Genomic DNA, 26,780 nt, shown 5'->3' with positions numbered 1-26,780 from the left:
TTCATTCAGGGGCCTACTTTAACATAACTGAAAACTGAACATATAACGAAAAAGTGTAACAAGACAAAATGGAAAAAGTCGTCTATAATCAATAGAGGCAAGCAGATAGGTATCACAAAGAGAAAAGATTCAGCCTAAAAAGAAGATGCCCCCGGGAAAACGGGTACCAAAAGGGATGGCGAAGCCACTTCCACCTGGCCAAATTTTGACCGACTTGCGAAAAAATCAATGGAGATTAGGCCCTCTTATTGGTCAAGGAGGCTTTGGATATCTCTATCTCGGTATGATTAAAGTGGTTTATTTGCTTGACTTTTTTAAAAAAAGCTTCAGTTGTTATGATGGTTAAGCAGCGATGATTTTGAAAGATCTCGTTATAAATCAACGCAGTAGCATTATGATTTTCTTTAGGCTCCGTTCAAGATGTTTACATGATCCCGACCAAGGTTGGAATCCGTGTAACTTACACTTGAGATGTCAGGAGAGGACTTCATAATTTACTTGGCTTGTTGGCAGCGGCGGATGTGGCAGGGAAAATAATTTTGTCATAAGCTTGGCGTTAATGGGTCTGGAATGGCCCTAAAAATATTTTCAAGAACCTCCTTTTTAATTGTTTAAAACTACTCCAAGATGGTGCACAAGTTAAAAATAAAAATATAATTTGAAGTTTTCATCATGCATTGCATCATAACAGATTTAAGGCATCAACATTAAAGCCTGGTTTTCACCAGAGTCATAAGGATCATAAGGATTTTGGATTCTGAGCAGGGAGATCTGAGCAAGGTGTTTTTGCCAACTGGTAGTCTTTCGAAGACTTGTCAAACAAGTAGCTGGACTGCGATATATGATCTTGCCTTAAGGCCATCGAGAGAAGGAGCAATGCTTGTTGCCAGCAACTAAAAATCAGGGAATTTAGTCACTTAATTCTCAAAACAAAGGAACATCCAAAACAAAGGAACATCTGGTTTTTTTTCTATTCAGTATGAAAACTTACAATAGCAAATTAACTAAAACAGTACATATAAACTACTAAACTACAATACAAGGACGGAACCCAGGAGGAGCAATATAACGTGACTGCCCCCTGGGATATGACATGTATCTAAATATAACTAAAAATAAAACTTTAACACTGCATATACATATACTAGATTAAAATAAAACATCTATAGTACAATGTAACAACATATACATATACGGCAAATACTTAAGCCCGTCTCACAATGGACGCCATTGGAAAATACGATATAATGGTCAAGGTTTATACCTAAAAAATGAAAAATAAAAAAATTCCCCTGAAAAAACAAGCAGCTAAAAGGATGGCGAAGCCACTTTCACCTGGCCAAATTCTGACTGAATTGGGAAAAAATCAATGGAGATTAGGCCCTTAAATTTGTCAAGGAGTCTTTGGATATCTCTATCTTGGTATGATTAAAGTGGTTTATTCGTTTGACTTCTTTAAAAAAGGTCATTATGATGGTTAAACAGCAATGATTTACATCTGGTCATAAGGATCATAAGGATGAAAAAGTTTTTTATCTTTCAATCCTAATGTCACGCATTGTAAGAGAAAATTTCAAGTGCTAATAATTTTACGGTTGTGATTCTTGGTTTTTTCACTTGATCATGAGCCTCATAAAATCTTAAAATTATGTTTCTGACAATCCTTACAACCCTTATGACTCTAATGAAAACCAGGCTTAAGCAGGACATAAATGGGGAAAAGCTAAGTACTTTGATTGAGCTCTTTAATTCAATAAGCCACTTTATTCAATAAAGCTTCAAACTATTTTTATCTTTTGTGAGCAGGAATCAAGATTGCAAGTTAGTTAGCTTCAATTTTGGTTGCCTGAGCATTGAAGGGGTTTGTCTTTGTCTTTTTTGATGGTTTTTCTGATAATTTTAGGCTCTGATAAGATAAGCAGTGAAGTAACTGACAGTGCAGCCTATGTTATCAAAATGGTAAGTGTATTTCTATAAAAAAATTTTGAGCTTGCAAATATTAGTTTACTACATATTTGAGAGAATGTTGATTGAATTTTATCTGTTCATGAACTGTTGATGATCTTTTTCCTGCCACTGTTGGCTTTAATTTTTTGTCAAGTCAATTCAATCATTGGGTGTCAAACTATCTTTAGTTTGGGATTAAGGGCCAGAATTTTAGTCAACATGCAATTTTTTGTGATTGTTATGCTTTTAGATGATAAAAGTTTCAGCACATATAAGGAAAACTGTTGTTGGTGAAGCATTTTACCTACTGTCCAATATATCACAGTCAAGTTATACACAAGCTAGTTGCCCTTATTAAAAAAGGGTTTAAGAAAAAGTTAGGAAACCCAGTCTTTGAGGATTGAGTAGGGGTGCCAAGAGTTCAAGCCAAGGTGACAACGACAAGGGATGTGCTGATGAAAGGGTGGTGTTATTAATGACTGTAACAGATGAAATTTCCTCTAGTACAAAAACTTTTTGATTTTCTCATATTCTGACTAAGATTTTGCTTTGCCCAAAGCTACAATTGCCTGAAAAGTAAAGAGTGATCTCTAGCTAATAAGCTTCAAAATTGTTTAGTTCTTGGAAAATCCCTTGTTTAAAACAATGTTTTCAGGCCTTTTGGGAATAAATTAGCATGAGTGTGGCATTTTGCACCCCTAGACTGTTCTAGGCATGTGATGAAGTGCTATTGATGTTTTGTCTTATTTCTATAAAGGTTTGATTACATAGTATATGGAAACTTAAAAAACCCACATTCTTAAGTCAATTCTTCACTTATCACACAACTTTAACAATAAATATATCTGGTGGCATAATGATAAAGGAAAGCTTATGAATATTGGCAGGGATCTTTACTAAATTTGATGCTGAAAATATTTTAGATCCAGTACCTGGCAATCCCTCTTGCCACCAACCATGTTGGCAGTCTTCATGAAACCCTTGAAAACTGTTAGTATTTTGGCCCCAACTTTCAATCATGTCTCATCAAAAGAGATATGAAAAGTGTTTTGAAAATGGGATGATTTGAAAATGGGACAATTCAAAAGCGGCACGATGTGAAATGGCACAATTTGAAATTGGCATGATTTGAAAACGATACGAAACTTTTCAATGCAAACGCTTGAAACAGAACAATTCTATTACAGATTTCCCTCTCTTTGAATCCAGAGAGCTAGCGTTCGGCCAGGTCGAAAACGCGGAACACGCGAAAAACGCGGAACATGCGGAAAAGTGAAATTTTGCTTGAAGCTTCTGGAATTGAAATACATAAACAAAGCAACAGAGTTCTTTCAAGAATTGAGATATAAGACCTTATTTTTAAAGAAATGAGAATTATGCGTTTTCCATGTTTTCGATTTCGAACGAGGGTGAAAATCGAAAACGTGGAAACCTTTAATAACCAATTATATTTGCTAATTTAATGACAAGAGAAGTAAGTAATGAGTTATCAAGCCTTTGATAAAGTTTAACACAGATCTTGTGGCTCCAAGAGCAACTAACGCCATTCAAACCTGTCTTATGAATACAACACAGTTTGTCCTAAACATCTCTTACGTTGGCACAAATCTTCCATCATTTTCACCGGTTAGACCAGTAAGGTAATGATGAAATGTCTCCGATTTGCTTTCTTACCAAGCACTCTAGGGAGGGTTGTTTAACCTAGCTGGCATAAGAACTGTATACTGGAATCAATGGCGTAAAACCAATAGTGTACAGAAAGCGAGCTTTCCAGCATGGGCCTTCAGCAAAGGCTTTCACATAAAAACTGCAGCTCCTTAGAATGATAGATGCCTGATGATCTGATATTTCACTCACAACTTGCACTAAATCTTTGTTACATATTGCTTATTGTCCTGGGCTTAAATAGTATAGCCTATAATGTAATCGTTGCCCCGTTTCAAGAATATGGCAAGCTCCTTTGTGGCCCCTTTACTTTTCTTTCTGAAGACACCAAGTTTATGATTGTAGATTAGAAGAAATACGGCACAAGTCTTGTCTAGACTGGAAGCCTTTTGCATAAAAATTCGACCTATGGTATTTTAGAAACATATTGTACATTTTAGAAACAAGTCTATGATAAAAATGCGACTTGGTTTTTACAAGCACTAGGCTTGAAGATGATTGCAAATTGTTGTATTATAATAGTTTCTGCAGCCTTAGATGTAAGAATGAAATTTACAGGACTACTTCTAGCCCTGGTGCTACTATCATTTGATCTGTGTTTGATTGCATTAAACTGTTGTCACAACAGCTCTTCAAAATTATTACGTTAACATTTAAGACACATCAAAATAAAAAGCAAAAAGCATTTTCTTGTTTTTCTGTCACCTTATAAGTTTCCATTGCTTTGGTTAAAAATACATAGATTATAAAAATAGGCAAGCGATTAAACACACTCCTTGGTGTAGGGAGGCGTGTACCAGCACATGCTGGTGCGATTGCATGCCTTCCCGGGAAGGCCTGTTTTTCCTATCATTTTAGGGTTATAACTCTTCTCTACTTTGGGAAAAGATTGCCCCCATTATATGCCAACATCTGCAACTAGTAAAAGCTTGTTTACATTGAAGGGGATCTGAAGAATTTTGCTTGAGCTGTAAAAAGTTTTTATCTAGTTGATGAATTATATCTAGTATCTTGTTTTTTTGTAGGAGCCACATTCAAATGGTCCGCTTTTTGTTGAACTGGCATTTTATCAGCGTGCAGCCAAGCAAGAGATGAGTAAGTAATGTACACTACTACACTGAGTCCTAGAAATTAGATCAGACAAGGTTTTATCATGTGTTGTTAAGTCAGGGACCAAATTATGTATATTGTCCATCATTTAATTAATGGAAACCTCCACATTGATAACTGATGAAGACTGTACTATGAAATGTTTATATGTATATAATACATGCATATTATTGTTTAGTTGTTTTATGACAGAGAAGTCATTAGATAATCATTGCTGTCAAACATTTCAGTTTCTTCTTGGATGAAATCTCACAAGTTGGTACATCTTGGAGTGCCGAAATACATTGGCTCTGGATCATTTGAGATTGGAGACTGCAAGTATAGATTTATGATCATGGATAGGTTTGGCCAGGATGTTGAAAAATTATTTCTTGAGTCGTCAAAGAAATTTCCACTACGAACAGTTTTCAGTCTTGGATTAAGGATGGTAAGACTTAGTGTTACTTAATTGTTTTAAATTTGCCCCATTTTTTATCACTAGAGAGATACGCAGAATATATTTTCATCCAAACCTTGGTTTTCTGTACCTCTTTATCTAAATTTGGATTATGCAAACCTTTTTCATCTATATCTTGGTTTTTTGTACCTCGTTTACCTGAACCCCAGTTATCCTAACCAAGGTTATCTTTACCTCATTTATCCAAACCTCAGTTTATGCAAACCTCTGTTATTCAAACATTGGTAATCTGCACCTTGGTTAATTCATACCTTGGTTATCAGAACCAGGTTTATCCCTAACCCTAACCCTAATTTGATAAGTGATTTATGCTAAACTTCAATCAAACAATGTGGGAGAGTATTTCCAAACACCACATGACAGTTTCAGAAAAAAACATTGGCAAGATCACATTCAGGTGTCTGAGTACCAAGATGATTCTCAATAGCCTTGTATTTTGTGGAAAGTTAAAGCTCTTCCAATGCCATTAAGACTCTTGTGTGAAGCAGTGTATCACAGAGACTTTGGTCTTTTTATTCAATGTTGTTTTAAGCCATTTTCAGCATTTTTTCAAGCTGAAAATTATCTTACTACTAATTCAACTTGCTCTAGCTATTTGGACAATGCAGTTTTATTCTTTTCCCTAATCTTTGGGTTATGCTTCCTACATAGCTAGAGTGGCACTGACACATAAACTTGCAAGGCAAATCCAAGTGTGTGTTGCTTGCCAGGCAATTTCTTTTTATATACAGGTTAATTTGTATCCTTCTCAATGACCAGGTCATGGAGAAAATGCTCGTTGGTGTAGTATTTCCAATGAAGTGTCATTCGCCATAACATTTCCTTCGCATGTTTTAATAGAGTTCTTAAGTGTAAGGTTGCAAAAAACTATTTTTAGAATTTTTGAATTTTAACCACATAGCTTAAAAGAAAACCATGAAATGCTTCCAAATATTGCAAAGCAGTCAAATATGTCTAAAACCAGGTGAGGTGTGGCCAATGAAAGATTTGAAGTTTGCTTATGAATACACATGTGGCCATATCTCATATTTGTCACACATCTGACTGATTTCACACATTTAGAAGTATTTCTTGATGCTCTATCAGGTAATGGAATCAAGGTTTAAAAATTTTAAAACTAGATTTTTGTAACATAATCACTCAAGAACTCTATTGTTTATAGATTAGATATGCACTTGGATTAAGCTTTCGACTATGAAAGCATATTTAGATGCGATATTGCTGTTGGCTAATTAGTCTATCAGATTTTATAATTAATGGCATTTGTGATTCTTTCATATGATCTTTTATGTGTGTTAAATATTTAATTCTCTTTATAAATAGGATTGTGTTTATAATTTTTGTGCTTGATTCTTTCATATTTATGATTTTTCAACTTTTTCATAGATTGATGCACTAGAATACCTGCACGAACAGGATTATGTGCATGCCGATATCAAAGCCTCAAATATGCTTGTGGGCTTTGGGAAGAAAAATTCACAACTGGTAATGCTTATGATCTAAACAGAAGTTACACATAAGCAAATAAATTTGCTGCTTATTTAATCCATTACAAAATGCATGACTTTTTGTAAAAGCTGCAAGTCAGGGGTGTCCAGCATACGACCTCCAGGCCAGATGAGGCTCACTAGGGCATATTCTGTGGCCTGTATTAAGTCAACAATTTTTTTAGTAATTTGGCCCTTGAGCTATTTCTGTGGAGTGCCATCCCCCTGAAAACATTTTTGATTCATTATTAGGCATACTTTCCGATATTGGGCATATTTAGTTGGACAAGATAAGTTGGACACCCCTGCTTTTAGTCCTTTGTAACATGTACTTCTATGTGCTTTTTCATCCAGGGTTATCATTTCTGGTCACTTTACATTCTGCGATTTATTAACAACTTTCTTTGTTGAACCATATTGTAGCTTAAATATTTTCAGCCAACCTTTAATTTGAGCTCCTCTATCAATGATTCTTTTCATGACCTTGAAGGTACCTGGCAAGTTTATTCTAGAAAATGACTTTTATTTTTTAGGTCTTTCTAGTTGACTATGGCTTAGCATTCAGGTACTGCCCAAACGGCGAACATGTACCTTTCAAGGAAGATCCCAAACGCAAGCATGATGGTACTGTTGAGTACACCAGCCGTGATGCACACAGAGGACTTGGTAAAATTGAAATTCTTTCTCATAGTCCTGATCATGTTTGATGAATGAAAGTCCCGAAAAATACCAAGTTTGACACATTGATTTGTAACAGATAGCGGCATGCTGGAGCATACAAAGCTTTAGCATGTTGGTTTATATGGTAAAAATTCCATAGACTCGTGGTTTTCAGAAGAATAAGAATTACTAAAATAGTGAAATACTGTAGACCTGGTAACGGGCTTGCTATTTTCAAGTATTTATCTTCTCAAAATTTTTGTATTTGCCGAGGATGAAAATTTCCTTGATTTCTCAGCTCCATCTCGAAGAGGAGACCTGGAAATTCTGGGGTATTGCATGTTGCAGTGGATTATTGGTACTTTGCCTTGGGAATCAAATCTAAATAACAAGGATTTTGTTATGCAAGAAAAAAACAAGTAAGTGTTTATGTATCAGTATCAGTAATTCATATTTTTCTATAAGGGCTTTGATTTGTAACGCATTCAAAATCTGTTTATGCAACAAGGATTTGGATTAAGTAGGTGATTTAGAGGTGTGCTTAAAGGCACAAAATAGGCTAAATGATCAAGATTAGGATACCAGCATAATGTTGTATACCACACCGCAATTTGATATGATGAAAAAGACGGTAATCAGATCCTACTTTATTTTGCCTCTGTATGCTATTTTAGGACTGGTATGCAAGAATCAGAGGATAATCAACTTGCTCATAATTTTTGCATAAGATTTATTGATTGCAGTTTTGCATTTGCTTGCTGCACTTTTTCCAAGTGCTGCTCCTGAACCCCAAATATCCTTGTTCAGTCAGTTGAATTTTAGCTTCTGTTTTATCATTGAAATTACTGTTCAACTGAACCACAAAAATTGGACTGTAATATAGGCTACATAATAATGCATCCAGCACTGATGCTTTATCTATTTATTTTAGATTTATGAAAGACATCCCACGCTCTTTGAATAAAATTCTGGGATCTTCGGGAGTACCAGGTTTGATTTCCCAGATTTGCATATTGATATTGCCTAAAACGAAAGTTCCTGTTGCTGATTTGCCCAAGTCTAAGTATCTTGTGTTTTGTTACATACTGGGTTTCCTTTCCTTATCTCTTCCTTTATTGTAGCACAACTTGAAGAGTTTTTCAAATATATAAACAAGATTGATTATACAGAGAAACCTGACTATGCAAAAATAAAGAAATGGTTTTGTGATGCTTTGAAAAACATTGGGCATGCCGATGATGGAAAATCCGTTTATTTTGCAAAATCTTCCACTGAGAAAAAAGCACCTGATCTCAAAGTTGCCAATGGAAGCACGAAAAAGGTATTCTAATCAAAATTGCAATGAGGCAGATTTTCATAAGGAAGCTGATGTATTGTAGAGGGCCAAACCAGGGGTGGACACTTGGTCAAATATTGGGGGGGGCATGCTTATTGTTTTGATAAGATGATGTCACATTTTCTCATTGTTTTTGAGCAAAAGAGCATTGTGATCCAAAATATTGGGGGGTTGGGGCGACCACCTCCTCATCCCCCAGGTGTCCACCACTGGGGCAAACATATGGGTGTAAGATATATCAGAATAAAAAAGCCAGGATCAGAATAAGGGATGTATTGCCCTCACCAGCGCCATTGCTGTATTATTGATGCATGCTTTTAACCATCTTTGCAAAATAGGGTTCGCCTGAAAAAAACAAGAAGAGAATTTACAGAAATCTTCCTTTTTTGAGTGAAAAGTACAATTTAATTATTAAAACAAAACAATATTGCTTCATTGTTAACATTATATATCATTAAACTAAACAGATAGTTTATAAATTCTCACAAATACAACCAATCAAGATTTATCTTATCCAGTTTGTTATAATTAAGTGGGAATAATGGCTGCAACAGATAAATGGGGAGCTTTGAAATGTTTTTTCTCTTGGCTGTTTTGAGGAACAAAATTTGCTTGTAATATTTAAACAATTCTTTGAGCAATAGAATTCAATAGATTCCATCTTCTGTTCAAAATTGAATGCTGAACTGCATTTTTATTTTATCTTTTCTTTTGCTAATGCAACAGTGCATTTCCTGATAGGCAATTATTTAACTTTGACATTTTCATCATTTATACCTTCTTTACTTTCCTCTGGATAATTTTTTAGAAATGTAAGAATATTTTCATGAGCTTTGTATAGTAAGATTTAGCTAAATATCATTTGTGTTGGTTCTAGCTTGCACAAAGAGCATTGCTGTTGTTTATTTCCATACATTGATTACAAAATTTTTGGTAGTTGTTTTGCAAAGATTTATGTTTGTATAGGAAAGAGTACAATGTCTGGGACTGATTCACTGCTAACCCTTCCACAGAACTTATGATTTACACCAATGTGCTGGCATTTGTATTCACTGATTTGAGAAGATTTGCCTTGATTTAAGAGGCATCATTTTAGCTGGGAAAATGTCAGTTTGATATCAGTTTATCTTTCAACATTTAAGTTTGGCGCAGAGTATTAATAATGAATTTTTAACTAACTGACTCTTTTCTAGCGTGCTGTTGGTAAAAGGAAGTCAGAAGCTGATGAAGAAAATTCAAGTTTGCAAGTAGAGCCAACAGTAGTTTTAAAGAAGACAAGAGGAAAGAAACAAACAGAGACAAAGGTTTGTCACAAAATCAGAAATTTTTAAAGTTATCTAAGTTTTGCCTAACATTTTCCTAATACCATTCCAAATGAAGAAAAAAAGATATTTTTCCTGGAAGACAAGATTTACTGGTCAATATATTTCGTAGAGTTCTTTTATTCCAATAGAAAAGAAGATTGGGCTGATTCAAACTTAAATCACAAGGTTTTTCTTAATCTTTTTCTCAAGCAACCACAGAGACAGTCCTCTAATGAAGAGAGTCCAAAAAAGAAAAAAGGCAAAAGAAGCACATCTGCAAGTCCAAAGAAACTTAGTAGAAATACAAGAAGCACATCAAATAGTCCTAACAAGGTCAAGAAAGTTAGTCCTAACAAGGTCAAGAGACTTGGTTCTTCACCAAAAAGAAAAGCAACCCTTAGATCAGAAGCAGGAAAAGCTGGCATAGAAAGCACAAGAAGAAGGGTGAGAAAAAATAAGGATGTCTCGAAAGTAGACTTTGCACAGTCTCCATGACAGTTTTTGTCATACTATCTGTTGGGATAAATACAGGTTAAAGCATAACCAGATAACAATAAAAATTGCCCCATTTTCCATATACGTTCCTGATTCTTTTAAAATGCAGTAGCATTCAGTTCGAGTGAAATGGGTCAAGATGCCCCCATGCATGTAGGCCATGTCTTTTGCAATAACAGTTAGTTCTATATACCTTAAAGGAAAAAAATATTTGCAAATTTTTCAGTTCAAACTCACAGAAATAATATATTCTCTGATAAACAGCTTTATTATATATCTTGGTGGCTTGAACTTTTGATTTTTTGCAAAAGACCAATTTTAGAAATTTTGTGGCAAAAGATAAATGCCCAGAAATATCTTGGGCAGTTTTTTTTCTCTAAGGTTATTTACTACTGTTTCCAAGTTGCACCGGCAAGTCTGACTGAATTTCTTAAGCAATCAAGATGATATGGGTGCTTAAATGGTGTTGTAAGATCCCTCTTCTAATGTTAAATTTTCACACCTTAATTCTATGTCCAAGTCACCTGAAAATGAAACATGAGAATGATTGATTACCATACCATTGCAACCATAGAGCTATAGCATGGGGCACCATGTCTCTCAAAAAGGCTAGTACATAAGTCTGCAAATTCTCCCAAGATCTTTGACATTTGATTTCCACCCATTTTCCTTGTTGTTGTTCCTCTTTTATTATCCCATTATCTCATCACAATATTCCAATTCATTCTAGCCAAATTCTCTAAACCCGTTACTGTTAAATTACTCACATGTCAAATAGTTGTCTAGAAGTTCCAACTCTAGAAGTAATTGGCATCACATTTTCAAATGAGGATTTCAGAATATTAGAGAGGTTATTAAGTTCATGTGGCTATGTCTCTCAGATTTGTTTGCCTTTTCTGGTGAAATGTTGCTTATCTTCTCTGAGTATGCTTAAAGTCATTGGATAAAATGAAAATGTAAAGAAGTGGCAGAAACTTGAATATCTATTTAAAGAGACTTGTTTTCCAAATATCCAGATAATAAATAATTTCTAACTTTAGACCTGCTATTTTTCTTGTGGTTATGGATAACTGTTACTCAAACAAAGATTGAACACAGTAAATGGCAGGGTAGATTGAAAAAGTGATTTTATTAGTACATAAAAAAGATGCAACTAATAAGACGTCCTTTTGGATCAATTACTAAAGATTTGATGCTATTATTTTCAACACAGTAGATAATGTCTATCATTGTATTTCCAATGGTTTCATGAAAACTTTTGTTGTTGATGGTTGCTTTATAATTCATGTAATCTCCATTTAATTTAAAACAAACAATTTGCTTATCACTTGACAACTTAATTCATTCTATTGGCAAAGATTGAATTTGAAACTTAGCTCAATCTTGATTCTTTGAAAAACATAATTAAAGTTAAATGCATTGAGTCATGGTAAATATACCTTTCTATAGGGGGTTATTTGGTTTCAGCGTTATCACTGTTGTTTCATGTGATGATATCGCCACCCATTGTTGAAAACTTGCTATTGGTGCAAACTGTTTTGTTAATCACCACGAGGTGAGTTCATGTGACCAGTTCCAGGTCAACCAATAGCATTGAGGCACAAAAATCATTTGGGTATACTTTATTGCCTTTTATCATGACTCAATACCTTTAAGCAGATTGCTAAATGCCAATGATGATAAGAAGATAGAGTACTAGAGAGAATTGTTCAAAATAAATTAATAAACTGACAGTCTTAACATCTAGATCTACTATAATGAATATTATTACTATAATATTTGTCTATTTTGTCAAATATTGGCTAATACAAGCTAAACAAATTTTACATTAATCTCCTTGTGGTATTTTAATAACTCTTATCTCAAGTTTAAAAATTTTCAAAAAATGTGTGCACATTTAATGTGCTTCTTTAATGCAATTTACTATGATTTTGGCTTAATTTAAAGGGCATGTGTCGTGAGACTGATTGGCTAATGCAATAAAAATATACTGTTTGTTCAGTACAAAGCATGGAATCAAGGTTGAATTTTCATGGTAGTAAAAATTCATGAAATCAGAAATAAAAAGTTACAAAACACCGAAATCCTCCTAATGTTTTTGTTGTATTAGGAAACTGCTAACATGACATATGCCCTTTAAAGAATAACTGGAATCATTATTTTTCGGTTCTTTGGGTAGTCTTCAAATTTCTGTTGATACCACCTAGAAAAAAATTCAAAATTTTTCAGTCAGTGATAAATAGTAATAAAAATTGGCTGTCCAAGAAGTTACTTTATTTCCTATGAACTTAAATCAGTACAAACTTTTAACAATATTTTAGCACATCATTGTCTTCATTCTTGTTTTTCAAATGTTAAAATACATTATTGATGATTTGATGAAAGACTTTCCCAACATCCAGTTACAGTAAACTTCCCAACATTTACAACTTTAACATAGACTGTTTAGGGTACACACAGAATTGCCCAAAACGATAATAATGTTATAGTAAAAGACACCCTCTATTAACATTAAAAAATAATTCCAGGAATCGTAACTATAATTACCGTAAATCCTCAAATTGCCCCCCTCAAAAAAGCCCCCCTTTAAATAAGCCCCCACCCTAAAACTACAAATTGTCAATAAGCCCCCCCTCGAATAAGCCCCCACTGCTACTGTAAATGCTCAAATTGGACCCCTCACTTTGATGATTTTTACCGCCTCAGGTTGCCTATGGTGTTTTATTGATTAAAAGCCCGTAAAAGAATTCCTACTAAAATTAACAACGTCTTTAAATAATGTCTTGTTAATGTCTACAATAATTTTATAAGCCCCCCTTGTATAAGCCCCCATCCAAAAATATCAAAAATAAATAAGCCCCCAGGGGGCTAATTCGATAATTTATGGTATTGGAAAATTGAAAATTGGTATAACAAATAAAGATAAATCATACTTCTTGGAGGATTGCTGAAGATTTAAATAAAACTTTTAAAGATTATTTAATTGAGTGGACTGACAGTAGAAGTATTTTTTCATGGAAAATAATTGTTGACAAGCAATAACTCGCCAAGAACTCCTATCTTTTTTAAGCAAAAAATAGAGGAATTCCTTAAAGCATTAAATGCGCATTTAGAAACATACTAATTAAACGAGGGTAAAGGAATGATAACCACTTAGTTTAACCTTAAAAGAAAACATCACATAAATTGATACTGGTTATTGTCGTCACCTTAATTTACATTTATTCAGAGCCATTAAACCAACATTTTATGCAAATATCAACAGAATTGAATTGAATGAATAAAACTAACACAGCTTTAGGAGTAATTACCTGTGATGCATTACAGCTCTGGGAAATAAGTTAGCAAAAGTGAAAAATGAGAATGCTGCTGCAGCCAGAGTTTGTACTGCCAAGAAAAAACCAAGCCATTCAAGAGCTTCACCAAAATAGTTTGCTGCAGTGACATAAGCAAACATCCCACCTGAAATAATTGCAGATGTATGAGAACTGTCGGAACAAATTAGGAAAAGCCAGAGGAAAACTTCATTCACAGAAATTTTATGCTATTTGTAAATGCATCTGTCAATCTTCTAAAAGCTAACATAGTATTTTATAAAAAAAGAAGCTTGATCAAAGATATTTTATATTGCTGGTTTATTGGTTATCCTGTTTATTCAACCCAATCATTGCTAGATTTCTAAAAAGTTATCAAGCACATCAGGTTTACCTACCCTTGGGGATCTTGTACCCTGTTTCTCCAGGTGCTCTGAGGTTTCTTAGAATATAATCTGAATGCATATTGATGGCTAGGCCACAGAGGTAGCTAATGATGCCCAGTAATACAGATGGCTTTTTTTGCCACTTGTCTTCAAATTGCTTCAGTTGTATGCTTCTTATCTGAATGTAGCCATTGACTGTACAAAAAGTAAAAGCAAGTGCACAAATGCCAATAGGAGTTGCCTTGCCTCCTCTGATTAGAACTGAATACAAAAAAGTCCTAGAGGTAAACATAAAAAAGGGTAAAAATGTGAAAATATACATTTATCATAAAAACATTAAAAATTGAGAGGTTGAAATGTTTTTTAAAAATTTCAGGGTATAATCCTTGCAAAAACTTCAATAGTCTGCATGTATTCAAATAAAGGAAAAGATGATTGTTTCAAATTGAAAATTCTGAAAAATGCAATGAAAATATATTTTGAGGATAGGCAGGAGAGGAAAAATGTTAAACCCAAATTAAAATTTCAATCAGCAACTAGTGGCAATGCATACATTTGATATTATTGGATCATCAAATCTCTATGAACATCTGAAAATTCAACAGCAATAAAGAGGAGAAATTGTGTTCACCTTTTCCCTAAACCACAATAACTAGAGATCTTTATCTAACCCTGAAAGGCATTGAGTCGTGATAGAATGAGAGGGTATACCCAATCATTGCCAAACCTGCTGTGTCATGATTTTCTTGCTGCAATGCTATTGGTTGACCTTGAACTGGTCACATGAACCCACCTCACACTGACTAACCAAACAGTTTCCATCAATCGCAAGTTGTCAAAAACAGATGCCAACATCACATAAAACTGCAGGGATCATGTCAAAGCCAAATGACCCATTTTCAGGGCAGGCCTATTCACCATGACTCGATGCCTTTAAGTCTACAGAAATATTTGGGTGCAACAACTGCTACATTGCCAGCAAAAAGACTTCCATAAGCACAGTTTTGTTTTAAATGTTATGCTCCTTGGTCCTCGTCCCTAAACATTATCACTGAATTTCAGGAAGATTTGAATGTTCTAGTCTATGAGGTGGCTCAGATGTACTCATGATTAGATCAATTGTCTAAAGTATATGTGCAAGTTGAATTAAATAAACTATCTGGTATCTGGTAAATTAAATAGACTCAATCATATTTTGCTTCACAGTATTCATTATTTAAACATGGCCAAATTGGATTCTAATTCTTCTTTAAGCCAAATCTCTCCAACAGTAAAAATGTAAGTTGCTGTTTGAAGAAAATAAAAAAAGTATTTTATTTGAAAAAGGCAATGCTTGGTTCCTATCACTTACTGCGTCGCAGGTACAGAACAGACATCGTATATAGCTTTTTGGTGAATAAATGTTCAGGTTCAAATTGCAAATATTACTTAGAAGTACTATTTACTCAGAACTGATAAAATATAACAGCATTCATTAATGATTTTTCAGCATAACTCCCTTTAAAAGGCATGATCGGAATAAATTTAGCTGCCATACGAACCTCTGCCAGTAATGGAAAACAAACATTGAAGCTAAAGCAGTTTGAGTAAGGTCCAAAGTCCCGGTTCTCCAAAATTCAAGAAGCCAAAAAACAACTGGGATGAAAAAAGACGGCGATTCTTGGAAAAACCATGCTACGTTGGCATTAACACCCAACCCAAACCAACTTTTCGGACCAGCATACCGTCCATAAACTGCTGGGATAAAGCTGAGAATTGCAAAAACAATGACACCAACCATAAACATTATGTAGCAAAGGAGTTTGATGAGTTGCGATTCCATAAACTGTTCCCCCTCTACAAGTCCACAGAAAGAAAGCAATCTTACAATAGAGTCCGGAATAGGAATCGTAGCTGTGAAGCTTTTTTCATCGAACATGTTTCTTTAAAAGCTTGGTTTTCCACAAAGCAAATGCTTTAAGCTGATTTTGTATTTTCATCTGATTTTGTATTTATCTGTGACCAGTGATCACGCTGCAGCAGCCTCCTATTGAGTTTAGCTACCCTTCATTTGCGACTACGAGGGTCCGTGTAATCGAGACGTTTTCAAAAGAGTAGCCCCAGGAGGATATTTATATTCCGTTGTGGTGGTGCATTTGTAGAAAGTTTGTTAAAAGTAAGCATTTCAAAGTGTTTGGAACCTATAAGTTTACTAAGTACCCTAGCTTTGTTATGCCAATTTGTTAACAAAAATTGACGATCAGGAAGAGAGGCAGCCGGTAGAGACAGACGATTGTCTAATTTCTTTTCAACCTGTTTACTTCATCTGACGTGTCGACTCCTGAGTGAACTTGATATTCTAGCCTGAAATAACTGACACTTACATTCTGAAGATGATGCACTCTTTAACTCAGCAGGTATGTTTTTCATAAGTGATTCAATACGCTATTTGAAAGGGTGCTTTGAAATGAGACCAAGGTGGAGACCGTCCATGCCATGTAAAATAGAGAATAAGAATGGGAAATCGTTAGTCCAGGATTGATTCCCTACATACTGAGATAAGGTCAAAGTAACCGGAAAATCAAAAGTAAATGGGTCACGAAAGATAATGCTTCAATTTCTCCTATCAAAATTCTAGCTCTTTAGCATAATGTCTCTAATGGGTAGGCTCCTTTTGGACTAAAGTCTAAACACTTATGTCAACTGATGATTTGAGTAAACCACCAAAGATCTATCCTTGAATACATAATTAAATTCTAATTATAAAAGTAAATAGTAATATGTAAATTCCTCAATTAATATAGTGACACTCAACTTCAGTTATGAAAACATATTCGGTAGCTACAATGTTGAACTCCTGAGCCTTCATGTTTAACTTAATTATCTATTAAAGGTTACTTTATTTTGTTCTTTAGAGATTTGGACAGCCACCCCAAAATGCCCAACCATCTACTCAGTTATCACTTGCAGAAAGGGAGAAAGTTTATAACTGGATTCTTGAGCTGTCCAGTATGAAAACAAGAGAACATGCACTTGTAGAGCTGAGGTGAAAATAATCAATTACTGTATTTTTATGGCTTCAAAAATGCACCTTTTTCAAAGGTGTGTTTTTCAAAGGTGGTGCTTTTTTAGGCCTGGGTGCTTTCTAAATTTTTTGTCATTTTTGTTAATATAGTTTGTCATAAAATACTAACTATTTCCAAGTCCAATGTGGAAATGTAATGGCAAATTGTTGCTTTATATTTCGCTAGCAAGAAGAGAGAAGTTGTATCAGATCTTGCACCTATGCTGTGGCACTCTTTTGGTAATTTTGTTTTTCCTTTTTGGTTTTCATAAGTTGATTGTATTTAGAAATTGATTGATTGTATAAGCCTTTATTTTTCTTCATAATTATATATATAAAATGTGGTTGTATTCTAAGTATTATTTGTGTCAGTAATGCAGGATGTCTGATTCTTTCCCTTTAAAAAAGTTACCATAAGTTTAGTGTTGTGGGGCTTATTTGATGAACATGAAAAGCATTGAGTTTTTTAAGGTGTACCAAACTGGCGGCAATTCAAATGTAACATATCATTCTTCAATTATTTTGTTAAAAATACCTAGCATCAGTACAAATATACACTTGAAAAGAAAATACCAATCTACCTGTATGTGTAAAAAATACCTCTGGTACAGATGTGGCAGATTGGTATCTTCTTGTATATTTGTGGTTGATGGTTTGCATCTCACCTCCTGGAAGTTTCCATTATTTTGAGTAAAACAACTAGTGTTCAAAAGAAAAATCAAAATGGAATACAATTTTTGTAACTGCATTCACAGCTTGATATGTTTTATGAAATGAAACAAATAATAAAGGCTCTTTTTCAGTAGTCTCATCACCATAATCCATTTGATGTAGGATGGGCGATACCAAAAAAGAAAGACAAGTTATATGTCAAGGACACAACAACTTGCATTGAGCAGTTCAAAGAATTGGGAAAAAAAACACCAAAATCCTTACCTTACTGGTTTTAAAATGAAGCCTATTCATTGAGCTAGACCAATTGGTACACACATTCCGAATTGGTAGATGATACAAATGAGGCCCCTTTAATGCGACATCAAAATTATTGCTTAAAGAAACTGTCAAGTCTTTAAGACTCATGTGTACTTCTTTTCCTATCAAAATCATTGTCTCTGTAGAAGGACAAATAGTGTTTTTCAAATTAGATGGTACCAACTAGGTTATTGAGATATAAAGTTGCTTTAAAATGCTAAATGTTTTAAAAGTATGTTTAATTTGCTATATTTTCCAAATGCAGGTACCATTGCTGCATTGCTGCAAGAAATTGTAAACATATATCCGATGATTAATCCACCAAACCTAAATGTAAGTGCCAGAAATTTTCTTTGCTTAATTTATGAGCAATAGCTGAATGTAATAGTTGAAGTATGCTTTACAGAAGTCCTAAGCTAATGATCAGTGGGGGATTCCTGGGGGGGCAGGGGGTGGCCCGTGCTAATGATTATCAAAATTTCCAACTAAAGACTGAATGCTTGTTATACTCATGTATATCCTCAGTTCACTGCCTATTATTTTGAAATAATTCAGCATACAATTGCGAGATGTTTAAGTGCCATATGGAATTATTTTTTAGAAAAAAAAAGTTTTTGCAAATAAAACTAATCAAGAAGAGGGCCATGAAATTCAACAATCATAGAGTTTGAAATAGAAATTAAATATAGATTCATAAGAAAGATGTTTCTTCAGTTATTATCAAGAGAATTCAAGAAACCTGACACATTCTTGTTCAAGAACAAAAGTATTTTTGTACATTTATTCTTTTTGCTGTTGTTTACATTTGTATGTGTTTCTGACATACCTGTCAATGCACCATAGTTGACTGATTTTCTGTATCTACTGAAAATAATGTTTTAGAACAAATGATGTTTTTAAAGGCTTTTTGTCATCGCACAATCAGTTTTGGCTTAAAGATGCCTCTCAATCTTAGTATCTGTTGACAACGGGTTTCTTATTACCGTTGAATTCCATTAAGTCGGACCTTCAAGTGGGATAATTGGTCCGACTTAGCGATTTTCCGACTTATCTGTGGTACGACTTTTGACTTAAGTAAGATAGAATCTTACTGGGAATTGAAAATCAGTCCGACTCTGTAAAAGTCCGGAGTTTTACGGGGTACGACTAAATGGGATTCAACTGTAAAAGAAAAAGAGGCATAATATACTTTAGAATCCGCCGAAAGAGGCCTCTCAATCTTAGTATTTGTGGATAATAAGTTTTTTAATGAGGGAAAAGAAGCACCTTTCATAAACTTGATTGTTCAATAACACTGTTGAATCCTCGTTTCTCAGGCACATCAATCAAACCGGGTTTGCAATGCACTTGCGCTACTGCAATGTGTTGCGTCACATCCCGAGACAAGATCACCATTTCTTCAAGGTATGCTGCAGACTTGATAAATTATGTTTTTAAATTGGACAAACATAAGGCTATCATCGCCAGCATTGTTATCATAATCCCATTGAGAGAATTATATTCATACTTAAGGCTATACGCGGGTAGTATGATGTCCATGTTCAAATTAGAGTCTACTGCTTCAATAGAAGATTGAAGAACAAGAATAGATGAAATAGTATTCGCACAAGATTTTGTCAAAAGCCACGTCTAAAGGTCCAAATGCGGCTCGCAGGTCGTATTCCTACTCTACTGTATACTTATTTGTAATAGGCTTTCGCATATACTGCTCGTGTCCTTGGCTTCAATTTTTCCCTCTACAGTGTGTCTTTCTGACAAAGATATTTCCCTTCGGTATATGTCCGGGCACAGTCCAAGCACTGGGGATGTTTAATTATCGATTGTTGTTGTTATCCCGATTTAAAGTTTCCTGCCAATTTCCTGTTAATTTATATATTCTAACGTTGATGCTTGTAAATTCCTTTTTAGCTCAGATTCCGCTCTTCCTATACCCATTTCTACACACAGTAAGCAAGACACGATCATTTGAATATTTGCGACTTACAAGTCTTGGTGTTGTAGGTGCTCTAGTAAAGGTAAAGTTACTCTTTTTTTCTTTGAATAGAAATAGAATGGAATGTGTGAACGTAGCGTGACTTCCATTGACTGCTTGGTGTATCGCCTTATCCAAGCTCATGCATTTGCCCACTTATATTTCTTCTTTAAATATTAATCTGCCGTTTGCTTAAGGTTAGATAAAGGCCATATTATTTAAGCAGACATTTGAAAAATTTAATGTCTTCAGCTCTTTTACTTTTTCGATCACTAAAAGTGTGACCTTTTATTAGGAGGTTAGGGTATGAATTAAGAAGCCCAGTTTGAAGCTGTAGACCGAGGTCGAAACATTGCAAAAATATTTTGATGTAAGAATGTCAAGGGAACCATCAAGCCGAGAGAAGGTTTTTGACTGTGAATAAGATCAATTGCCATTAATGTTGGAACAATTTTATTTGTATCAGTAAGGGGTCCAGCTCATCAGTACTAATAAATTTTGAATATGATCTTGCCCAAGTAGAAAACCTTTCAAACATACGACATAGTGTTTCAATGGCCACTTTCATTGCATATGATGTTTCTATGGGTCATTTTGCATTTCAAATGTCAACCCAGCATCCTTGACAACAGTGCAAAATAGAGCAGGTCAGAGAACTCTTTGCAGAGTCGCATTGAGAATTTTGTTTCTCGTCAGTAAAAACATAAAGTTGGAAGATAAAGTTTCCCCCTTTTTTCAAAATCTGTACATACTACCGCCAATGCATTGACTTCAATGAAGTAACTTGAAGTATGAATTGGGCTGCACCCAGGATCTTACATTGGCCCACTACTGCTTTTCTCAAGCGATCTTTTGTTTGTTTTTAGGCAAAGTTGAGGCTACTATTCTTATGCTCTTGAATAAATTCTCACAGTATATTATTTAGTGGTTTTAGGACATTTGTTAAATTTAACATATGGAAACATTTTATCACCTGTTAGAATTTATGATACAGCCAAAAAATCTATAAAGTGAAAGCGTTAATCTCATCTGAAATCTCAATGCGTGTTTCCTTGTTTAACGACCTTGTATCAACAAGCCTGCTCTTTGTCATTTGTGTAGACTGATGACCCAGAGGTGATTACCTTTCTTCTATCAACCGAAATAATCCCGCTCTGTTTAAGAATAATGGAATCTGGTAGTGAATTGTCTAAAACCGTAAGTACAATGGACACGATTTTGATTTTTTAAATATTTTTAACTCTGTATTAGTTTTGGTTAGCATCGATTCCTAACCGACTTCTGCTTATTTTATTAAATCGGCTCCGATTCAGTTTTCTCAAACGATTTCTGTCCCTTTGTGTTGGCTCAATGATGCTCTCAATCAACCTTGTGCCTTGTCTGCCTCTTTTTTCGTCTCTTTCGACTTTTCTAGCATTATTGTCTTTCCCAGTCCTTTTGCTCTCATTGTGTTGTTCCTTACAGACACTAAACTGCGATGGTTATAATTATTTCATCATCTAAGTTACTCTTTTTTAAGCCTTTGCAATGTTTATACAATGATATCTTCATTGTGTGTGACATGAATTGTGTAATTCATAGGGGAACTTCTACACCAGCAGGTACCTAGTTTGAACCAATGTCCTGTATAAAGGAAAGAACATTCCATGTTTTTAGTTATCTGTCCGATAATATAGCATCCCACTCCTTGCGACTACTCCTTAAAGCTTTCAGAAATTTCAAACGGCTGTCTATACTTAGAGCCCAGAATTTTCATTTGAAATTTATTCACAGAATTCGATTATTCGGAGAATGCCAGTAATGGTAAAAGATATTTGTTTTGGACGGTTCACAAATGAACAGCGGCTCTTTCTGTCTACATAATAACTGCTTTTCCGTTTTTGTGTATATCGATTCCAAAACTGCTAAATAAAAAGATGAACTGACTGTGTCAATTATCTGAAAAATGTCGCCATTATAGACTTTGACACAATCTGGGCCATCTAAGAGAGATGTTGTCCAATGTCAGAATCACTTGTTTTTCACCATTTATTAATCATTTAAATTGATATGGTTTCCAAAGGTTCTATTTTGACTTTTCACTTTAGCACTCTTTCTTTAAAGGTTGCAACGTTTATTCTGCAAAAGATTCTACTCGATGAAACGGGTTTAGGATACATCTGTCAAACATATGAAAGATTTTCCCATGTTGCAATGATTTTGGTAAGTAAGCAATGCGCTGATCGGACACTGCATTTAAATTTTCACAGCAATTGCATTAAGATGGCTTTGTGATGACCTACTATCCCTTCTCGGCTCTCCAGTTCCTAGCCTTTGTGCCACCTCTACTGTTATGGTGGAGGAAGACAGATGAGAGAAAGAGAGAGCAGAACCTGAAAAAGATTTCAACTCTTTCCTCATCTCCTCCATAAAGGGAAGATTCGAAATTAAAGAGATCAGCAAATCCGAAGGAGATCTAGATGCCGTTGTTTAACTCCTTATCTGCGAACGTTTTAATCACAGAGTTATATCCAAAGCCAAATTTATAGATATATGGCGGGTAGCATGTATTCACAAGACCTACCTCTACCTATTATCAAAGTTTGGGCATATTCATATATCAATACAGCAGATGTATCAGTTTTCAAACGTGGACCTTAATGTCATCGTTGTCTTGTCCCGTCAATATTCGGCTGTTTATACTAAGATTAAAAATATATTACTGCCATCTCTCTCCAATCCCTATATCCTAATTGTGCCACAGCAGGTACGTTTGAATAACATTTCAGTGTATTTTCCATGTGACTAACTTAGAAGAAAGGGTGCAAGCTTGTTATCAAAATGTAATGTGGACGATGGTTTCGTATTACTGTAACGAGATTTGTCATTGAGTCGTGATAACAGGAAAGGGTGCACCAAAATACGCCAGGTCGTGGTTTTTTGTGCTGCAAGGCTATTGGTGGACCTGAGACTGATCATTTGAAGCTACCTAGTATTAATCCTGAAAATAAGATTTGTCAAAAGTAGCCAATTTATGCTGTGATCACATGAAACTACAATGATCACATGAAAAGCAATTGACTCCATGTAAAGGCACGCCTAATTACCATTAATGAACGGTTCGAGTTTCAGATATTTCATTTTAAAAGACTAAAGACAGATAAAACACACTTGTTTGTCTGTCAAGAATACTCTGAAAGGTATTATGCAATACGTACCTAATTGCCAAGTTTTTAAACTCCTATTTCTTCAAAGTCTTTTTTATCGTGAAATTTTCTTTTTAAGTCTATTGTCAATGCTTTTTTCAGACTGCCTCCTTACTTAATTTACATCAAATATAATTTTTATTATAACATTAATTCAAAGCTGTTAATTTTCCATCAAAGGGTAAAATGGTATTGGCTCTGGTGAAAGAGCCGTCTCCAAGGCTACTTAAACATGTCGTCAGATGCTACTTACGATTGTCAGACAACGCGAGGTATTTGATTCAGCATAGTTTAAAAATTGTTAATCATTCACAACTTACCATATTGTTTCAAATTAACTCCCTGGAATTTATATCAAGAACCAGTATTTATTTAGCTTGGTCTTGTTCTATTCACATTCACATCTGTTAATCATGATTCTGCGGTTCAAAATTTTACATTTTTTTGTTTATAAATAGGGCAAGAGAAGCACTGCGTCAGTGTCTTCCAGATCAACTAAAAGACAACACTTTCGCACTGTGCTTGAAAGATGACCACTCGACCAAGAGATGGATGGCTCAGTTAATGAAAAACCTTCAGGAAACCCCAACAACAATGACTGACCCACGGGGGATTCCAATGCCCCCTTAAAAGATGGAACACTAAGGTGGGTTCTGTTTTAGAAAAATGTCATACATTGCAAGAAAGTTTCCTTTAGAAGTGTTTGTCGTATTTGACACTTGGTAAACTTCGATGAATTATCGATGAATTGAGAAGACAGACCTCTCCCTACATTGAACAATGATTGGCTAATCAGATGTTAGCTGTATTGAGGTTTAACTATTTTAATGTGCAATCATGAGATCCCACTAACTTAAAATAAGCTTTACCTTTTGGTAACCCAGAAAAAACTTTGCTTAAAGATACCAAAAATTTTAGAGACAATTATTTTGAAACGCTCTTATTATTTTTCCTGTATTTTTTGGTAAATCATATTGCTTTTGTCTGCTCTGGGAGTGACTTATATAACTGTTGTTTTAAAGTAAATGTTAACTTGCTGTAAACATGAAACGCACTTGATAATGCATATAATGTTATCCAGCAGTATAAGCTGTAAAGTTTCAATAACATTATGAAACAAGAAAAACACCACAATCGATTCTACGCTTAAAATCTAGATTGGTCGGACTCTTTATGTTAGTCTGACTAACTTAGAAATTTGTTTTAAGCCAGATATTCGCCTCCCCTGAACTGAATGTCCCACTTAACCGTGGGTTGGAAAGGTCATGTTGTATAGAATATTTTCAATAGAGATTAACTTTCTGATAAATATCTCAAGACAGTAGGCCTAGAAAAACTCTGATAGTGACAGGGCTATTTTTTAAAAAACATCGCAATGCATCTTGTGAAGTTGCTAACATCCTTACAATATCTATCTCATGCAAACACTATCCACAGTTCCCTTTCTAAAGTCAACTCGTGAATAAAGGGGTGCTTTCAAAGCTAATTTGGGGCTGAATATTGATTAGTTTAGGTATAAATACTCATGTGTGAATAAATACTTAACGGCAAATGGGAGAGTGTTCGACAAGCCAAAGAGCAATTCCTCATTGGCTTGGCAAACACTCTTGCACCGAATGGCATGAACCGAACCACTGACCGTTAACCTTATAGCAACACACCATCATCACTCACATCGATACTTTGTCTACCACCCAAAAATCATTATTTTATAATCATTATCATTACTCTCTATATTCCCGTTATTATTATTTAATGGTATAAGAACCTTCTATTATCATCACCACTACCCACCTTCATTACACTTTCATTCAACCACCACCACCCACGCTCTTCTCCTCGCCACCCTTCCCTTTTCCAAACTCATTACCTGTTTCTTCTCCGTTGCACTGCATTCAAACCATTCCACATCAACCAATCCGACACCCAGGGACGCCAAAACGGGCTTGAGTAAAAGGGCGTTTGAAAAAAAATAATTCCCAGCTACTAACAATTCTTTCGTATCTGTTATTTTGTTTCGATCTTCTGTCGGTATCTTGAAAGTGGCTAAATTTTGGCATAAGAAATTTTTCCACAAGTTTCGAGAAATGTTGTAATAAATAAGGCACAACAGTCAGAATTTCATATGAATCTCATGGCTTTCCTACAAAAGGTCGCCGTCAAGGGCTCTTCTGTGAAAAGGGCACTTTGGCCCCCCTTTCCCCTCCTATCAAAAGGCAACAGGGGCGGTCGACCCCCCGCGCCTCTTTCAGATTTGTACATTTTTAGTCCGTTTACTTTAATCTGATGAAGCCCCGTCCACCAGGGGGGGGGGGATATTAGCCATAACTGCATAAATACTCTTGTTTATTATAAGCCACTCACCCTTACTTCCCTGCTGATTTGGTATATGGATATTGGTTAATTGTTTACAAAAACCTTTGTTTCAATTCAGCTTCAATCGAAATGAATTTAACTTTAGTGTACAACTTTAGACCATATCTGACCCTACATATTATTTCCTTTTTCCTCAGGCATTGATTTTGCTGGAGTTTCTTCGAAATGTAAACAACATCATCTTCAGATATGGCTTGAACACAAGGAAGAATGCAGAATTTGCTTTTAAAGCTGGTGGAGATCTGAAATATAAGCTTGTTAATTTTTAGCCCGAAGGATTGTTAAAATTTTTTAGATTTTACAAGTGACAATGTCATGTGGAATCTTCTTTTAAGGATAAACACAACGTTAGTATTTTACTTCTTTGACTTCCCTGCTACAAAGTCACTCAAGAACAAGCGAGCTTTCGACTGGATTTTTGAGTTCGTTTTCTTGTTGTTCTATGAAAAATGTTTAGGATCCCTGAAATATATTACATTCGCTGATAAAATATTTTAAAGTTCCTGTGATCTATATGCTATTTAGCCAGGCCGTTTTGGACTGCCATATATCAGGCAGTATGCGAATTAGTTTAGGAACTACTAGAGACAAAGACTTATGTTTATTATAATGAGCATGAATTATATCGTAAGGGTATTTTCTGAACCATTGTATTTTAACAGCTTTTGCAACTATTCAAGGCAAATATACGTTATTCTATTTGATACTTTTGCTATTTACATAATTATTATATATTATATATAATTAGAAGGACTGTTAAAAAGATCTTCTTGCCCTTGCTCTTCTTTTCCAGGTAGCCACTTCCTAGCCATTTTACTTTTATTTTTAAAATTCCTCTTGTATTAATTCGTTCTTTGTTCTTTGAGAAAGTACGATTTCGATAATCTGTGCTAGGAATATTATTAAATTTGTCTATTACTCGATTTTGTTAACTTTACCGAAGCTGAGTACAACTTCTTATAAATAACTTTTTTGTGAAACACATAAGATAACTCGAATCCAGTGCTTAAATAATAAAATTATGTTAATCTATGGTGTTATAGTAAGGGGAGGTTGCCGGGGATGCAAATT

The 26,780-nt window shown here is 34.8% G+C and overlaps 3 protein-coding genes across 4 annotated transcripts; 2 read left to right on the top strand and 1 right to left on the bottom strand.

Annotated features, from left to right (window-relative positions):
- The first annotated feature begins 6 nt into the window (after window positions 1–6).
- LOC135688928 (serine/threonine-protein kinase VRK1) lies at window positions 7–11,500 on the top strand. 2 transcript variants are annotated; one of them, XM_065206005.2, is made up of 11 exons: window positions 7–281; window positions 1,904–1,959; window positions 4,638–4,707; window positions 4,953–5,149; window positions 6,566–6,664; window positions 7,200–7,332; window positions 7,625–7,745; window positions 8,258–8,316; window positions 8,448–8,647; window positions 9,856–9,966; window positions 10,186–11,500. In XM_065206005.2, exons 1-11 carry the CDS (start codon window positions 146–148, stop codon window positions 10,459–10,461), a joined length of 1,458 nt encoding a protein of 485 aa, XP_065062077.2. In that variant the 5' UTR covers window positions 7–145; the 3' UTR covers window positions 10,462–11,500. The 2 variants fall into 2 exon arrangements, with proteins under 2 accessions (XP_065062077.2, XP_065062070.2); XM_065205998.2 differs by having other exon boundaries at window positions 10,177–11,500.
- Window positions 10,895–16,198, bottom strand: LOC135688944 (3-oxo-5-alpha-steroid 4-dehydrogenase 1). The gene is made up of 4 exons (XM_065206015.2): window positions 15,703–16,198; window positions 14,174–14,439; window positions 13,773–13,923; window positions 10,895–12,664 (listed from the first exon to the last, which is right to left on the bottom strand). Exons 1-4 carry the CDS (start codon window positions 16,077–16,079, stop codon window positions 12,598–12,600), a joined length of 861 nt encoding a protein of 286 aa, XP_065062087.2. The 5' UTR covers window positions 16,080–16,198; the 3' UTR covers window positions 10,895–12,597.
- A 65-nt stretch (window positions 16,199–16,263) lies between these two features.
- Window positions 16,264–26,646, top strand: LOC135687519 (CCR4-NOT transcription complex subunit 9). Its single transcript, XM_089110450.1, has 11 exons — window positions 16,264–16,557; window positions 17,056–17,186; window positions 17,392–17,444; window positions 18,442–18,509; window positions 19,493–19,580; window positions 20,085–20,191; window positions 21,250–21,345; window positions 22,252–22,350; window positions 23,514–23,605; window positions 23,792–23,979; window positions 25,847–26,646. The coding sequence occupies exons 1-10, from the start codon at window positions 16,534–16,536 to the stop codon at window positions 23,961–23,963; spliced, it is 930 nt and encodes a 309-aa protein (XP_088966576.1). The 5' UTR covers window positions 16,264–16,533; the 3' UTR covers window positions 23,964–23,979; window positions 25,847–26,646.
- Window positions 26,647–26,780: the final 134 nt, after the last annotated feature.

The sequence above is a fragment of the Rhopilema esculentum genome, chromosome 10 (genome assembly GCF_057945365.1).
Source record: "Rhopilema esculentum isolate cy_ngs chromosome 10, ASM5794536v1, whole genome shotgun sequence".
Classification (NCBI taxonomy): domain Eukaryota; kingdom Metazoa; phylum Cnidaria; class Scyphozoa; order Rhizostomeae; family Rhizostomatidae; genus Rhopilema; species Rhopilema esculentum.
Note: the sequence above shows the minus strand (reverse complement) of the source record. Positions and strands in the feature narration are given on the sequence as shown.